General features: G+C 42.1%; 1 protein-coding gene across 1 annotated transcript; it reads right to left on the reverse strand.

Annotated features, from left to right (window-relative positions):
• Window positions 1-636: 636 nt before the first annotated feature.
• LOC123522303 (zinc finger protein 343-like) lies at window positions 637-4,016 on the reverse strand. The gene is made up of 3 exons (XM_045295479.1): window positions 3,717-4,016; window positions 3,489-3,547; window positions 637-891 (listed from the first exon to the last, which is right to left on the reverse strand). The coding sequence occupies exons 1-3, from the start codon at window positions 3,742-3,744 to the stop codon at window positions 637-639; spliced, it is 342 nt and encodes a 113-aa protein (XP_045151414.1). The 5' UTR covers window positions 3,745-4,016.
• Window positions 4,017-4,426: the final 410 nt, after the last annotated feature.

A 4,426-nucleotide genomic window follows, 5' to 3' on the forward strand; every position in this document is an offset into this window, starting at 1 on the left:
AAGCCCGTGAGGCTTACATTGGCTAATGTGTTGAGTGTCTGGAATATTACCTGGCACATAGACAAAAAACAAACACAAACAAACAAAAAACAAACCCGCTGCCACTGATTCCAACTCTTAGTCCTACTCCATGTGTTACTCAGCACAACTGCTTCCTAGGGTCTATTTTTTAAATTTATTTTATGTGGTCTATAGGCTTTTGTTGCCTTTAATCTGTGGCAACAGAGTGCCAGGCCTTTCTTCTCTGGTATCTTTGGATGGGTTTGACCCACCAACCTTGAGGTTAATAGTTGAGTGCAAACTATTTGGAACACAGAAAAACACAAAAACCTGTCAGAGATGCTATATGCACTACCATCTAGTCAATTCCAACTCAGAGGAGCCCTATAGGACACAATAGAACTGCCGCTGTAGGTTTCTCAGACTAACTTTTTATGGGAGTAGAGAGCCTGATCTCCTACACAGCAGCTGGTGGTTTTGAACTGCTGACCCTGTGGTTAGCAACACAAAGCATAAACCACTATGCCACCAGTGCACCTCTTAAAGACCCTGTAATGCAGAGTAAGTACTGTATAGGTGTCCAAGGGCAGAACTTTCAGGAAAGCAGACTGCCACATCTTTCTCTCATGAAGCGGCTCAGGAGTACAAATTGCTGGCCTTTTTGTAAGGAGCTGGGTGCTTAATGATTACACTACCAAGACCCCTTTGGCACACATTGGTGGCCAATAAATATTTACTGAATGAGTAAAAGACTACATCCTCACCCAAGGAGAGCAGATTCCTGTACATCTCCAGCGTCACGTCTCTGTACAGGTTCTTCTGCTCAGAGCTCAGTGTCTCCCATTCTGCTTCTGTGAAGACCACAGTGATATCCTCCAATGTAACTGGCTCCTACAATAAGCAAAAATACCAAGCACATCATCAATTTTCCAAACTGTGGGCCAGATAATCTTCCAGAAACTCAAAACATATTTGTAAATGTAATAGATAGTTTAGCTGGTGGTCTTAAAAAGTCTGCATCTGAAATAGTTTATTCTTTCTAGAGAACACGGTTGTGATGTAGTCACTTAATATGGCCCCTCTAGTCATAATCACTTAGGTGATGCCTTGTAATTCTGTACTCTATGCTGGAAGCTGTGTCCCTGGTATTTCAAATGCCAGCAGGGTTGGCCAAAGTGAACCGGTTGCAGTGGAGCTTCCAGAGTAAGAACAGACTATTCACGAAGAACGAATCGACTATTAGCCACTGAAAACCTTATGCATAGCACTGAAACCGAAAGCCGAATGAACAGAAGCAGAACACTGTCAGAGAGTGCCAGAAGATGAGCAGGTCAGAAGTGAAAATATGACTGAGGAAGAGCTGCCTTCTCAAGCAGAGCCCATCACAAAGGCGACTGGAGTAAAGCTTGCGGGAGCAAAGCCTTTGGGACCTTCACTTGCTGATGGAACACGACTCAACATGAAAAGCAGCAGCTGCAAAAATCTAATGATGGAACTTGTAATGTACACAGTATGAATGCAGGATAACTGGAAGTCCTAACACATGAAATGGACCACATGATCGATATCCTAGGGGTTAGCAAACTGAAATAGACTGGAATTGGCCATTTTGATCAAAATCAAAAGGTTTACTCTGCTGAGAATAGCACAACCCAGATGAATAGCATTGCATTCATCATCAAAGAGATCTGTCTTGAAGTACAACGTTGTCTGTGATCGGATTATATCTATCTGAATTCAAGGAAGCCCAATCAATACAATTACTATTCAAATTTATGCACCAACCATTAAAGCTAGTGATAAAAAAATTGAAGAATTCTACCTACGTCTCCAGTCAGAAATTGATCAAACATGCAATCAAGATGCACTGATAATTGATGGTTGAAAGAAAAGCTGGAAACAGAGGGAGGGACAGTCGCTGGAAAATAGTCTTGATGATAGAAACAAAGCTGGAGATCACATGGTAGAATTTTGCAAGTCCAACAACTTGTTCATAGTCAATGCCTTTTTTCAACAACACAAAGTGACCACATACGTGGGCTTCTCCATATGGAACACGCAGACATCAAATTGACTACATCTGTGGGAAGAGACAGTGGAGAAGTTCAGTATCAGTATTAAAACCAAGCCAGGGGCTAACTGAGGAACAGCCCATCAACTGCTTATATGTAAGTTCAGGATGAAGCTGAAGAAAATTAAAATAAGTCCACAAAAGCCAAACTACAACCTTGAGTCTATCTCACATGAATTTCAAGACCATCTCAGAACAAATTTGACTTATTTATTTTTAACCATTTTATTGGGGGCTCGTAAAACTTAAAAAAAAAATCATTCTATTGAAGGCTCATACAACTCATCACAATCCATCCATCCATTCATTGTAGCAAGCACATTTGTTGCCATCATTTTCTTTCTACTTGAGCCCTTGGTATCAGCTTATTCCCCTCCCCACGAACCCTTGATAATTTATAAATTGTTATTATTTTTCCAATTTGACTTACTGAACACTAATGACAGGAGACCTGATCAGCTGTGGGAGGCCACCAGAACATTATTCATGGAGAAAGCAAAAAAGGGCACTAAAAAGACAGGAAAGATAAGAAAGTGGATGTCAGAAGACACTGAAACTTGCTCTAGCATATACTAGCTAAGACATACGGAAGAAATTATGAAGTCAGAGGTAAACAGAAAATGTCAAAGGACAGCTGAAGGCAAAGTCAAATATAATCATGAAATGTGCAAAGACCTACAGTTAGAAAACCAAAAAGGAAGAATATGCTCAGCATATCTTAAGGTGAATGTATTCAAGAAAAAACCTCAAGCCTGGAGTTACAATATTGAAAGACATTATGGGCAAAATACTGGAATTATGCAGGAAGCAGCAAAAGATGGAAAGAATATACAGAGTCACTATATGGAAAAGAACTAACTCGTCAACATTCCACCATTTCAGGAGGAAGCAAAAGCGCAAGAACCAATGATCCTGAAGGAAGAAGACCAAGCTGCCCTGAAAGCATCAGACAGAAGCAGGGCTCCAAGAGTTGATGGAGTACCTACCGAAACATTTCAACAAGCTGATGAAGCACTGGCAGCACTCACACGTCTGCGCCAGGGCATTTGGAAGGCAGTTACTTGGTCAACAGACTGGAAGAGACCCATATATGGTACTATCACGCCCTCCGCCAATACAGGGAGGGGCAGCCTACCCCTTAGGACCCTATGTACAACAGAACAAAACACTGCTGGTCCTCACAATTGATCCTATTCTTGAGCCCACTGTTGCAACTATTGTATCAAATTTGATAGCACATTAAAAAATGTTAATAACCTCAGTTTTTCAAAAAACATTCCTTAGGCCTACCATGGTAGCTGCCATGACGGCATTAGATGACTAAAGGCTTATCACTTTCTTCTTCCCAAAACAGAGTATGTCCCCATTACCTGAGCAATGAGCCAGCAGTTCAAAAAACAAGGTAATTCCAACTCACCAGTATTTGGGGCTTTCTCTTCTTCGCTTGGGGCCAGTTGGTATCCTTAGAAGACAAGCCTAAGGGAATAAAGAGAAGCTGTGAGAAAGTAGATCACCCACAGTACTCCCCGAATAGCTCGTCTCATCATGGGAGGTGCTTTACTCAGCTGTGGTCACTAAAGGCTTCTCACATGAACCTGGAGCCTTGGTCCTCTCTTCACCTCTCCACACCCTCAACAACTCTCACCTCTTGTCGGTTTCTTCATGGTCTCCATTATCTAATCTGTCCTTTGAAGCCAAGACCTTTCCCTAGTCCTATTCTCCCTAGGCCGAAGGACCAAGCAATGTAATGACCACAGTCAGGGTGGTCACTGCCTTGAAATTCGGCCACAGGGCCAGTGGCAAGTCATTTCATCTCCAGATGGATCTTGGCAACTTGTGGGGGGTGATGTCTTCAATCCTCACTTAGGAAATCTTCTTATTCCCATGTATCCAGGACCTGTGGGATGGAGAAGGAATTTCATATTGCTGGATCCTTTACAGTGGGCTCTAAACCTAGGCCTCTTCAGTAGGGGTCCTGGCTTCTCACATTATTCTCAGTCGACAATCACAGGTGTTGGCTTACTTGGGCTTTCTGGATTTTCTACATTTATTAATTTCTGATTTATAAGCTCTCAAGTCTGTTCCCCGACACTTTCTCTTTCCTGTAAAAATTTGATGCACCCCTCTTGACTCCAGAGATCTGACTCAAGTTCCATATCCCAGATCAGTTATCTGAAGGGGGCCCTTCTACCATAGTCCTTGTAATTTCTCAACAACGACTGAGTGGGTCTATGCAAACAATATGCTGTGGACCACCTAGGAGGTTGGACACTATCTTAGGCTGGGTTTAGATACACAAAACCAGTGACATTCATATATGTATAAGGAAGAACTTTATATCAAGAAAGCAATCCA

The sequence above is a fragment of the Echinops telfairi genome, unplaced genomic scaffold (genome assembly GCF_000313985.2).
Source record: "Echinops telfairi isolate 266 unplaced genomic scaffold, ASM31398v2 ScPeMD7_5592;HRSCAF=6446, whole genome shotgun sequence".
Lineage (NCBI taxonomy): Eukaryota > Metazoa > Chordata > Mammalia > Afrosoricida > Tenrecidae > Echinops > Echinops telfairi.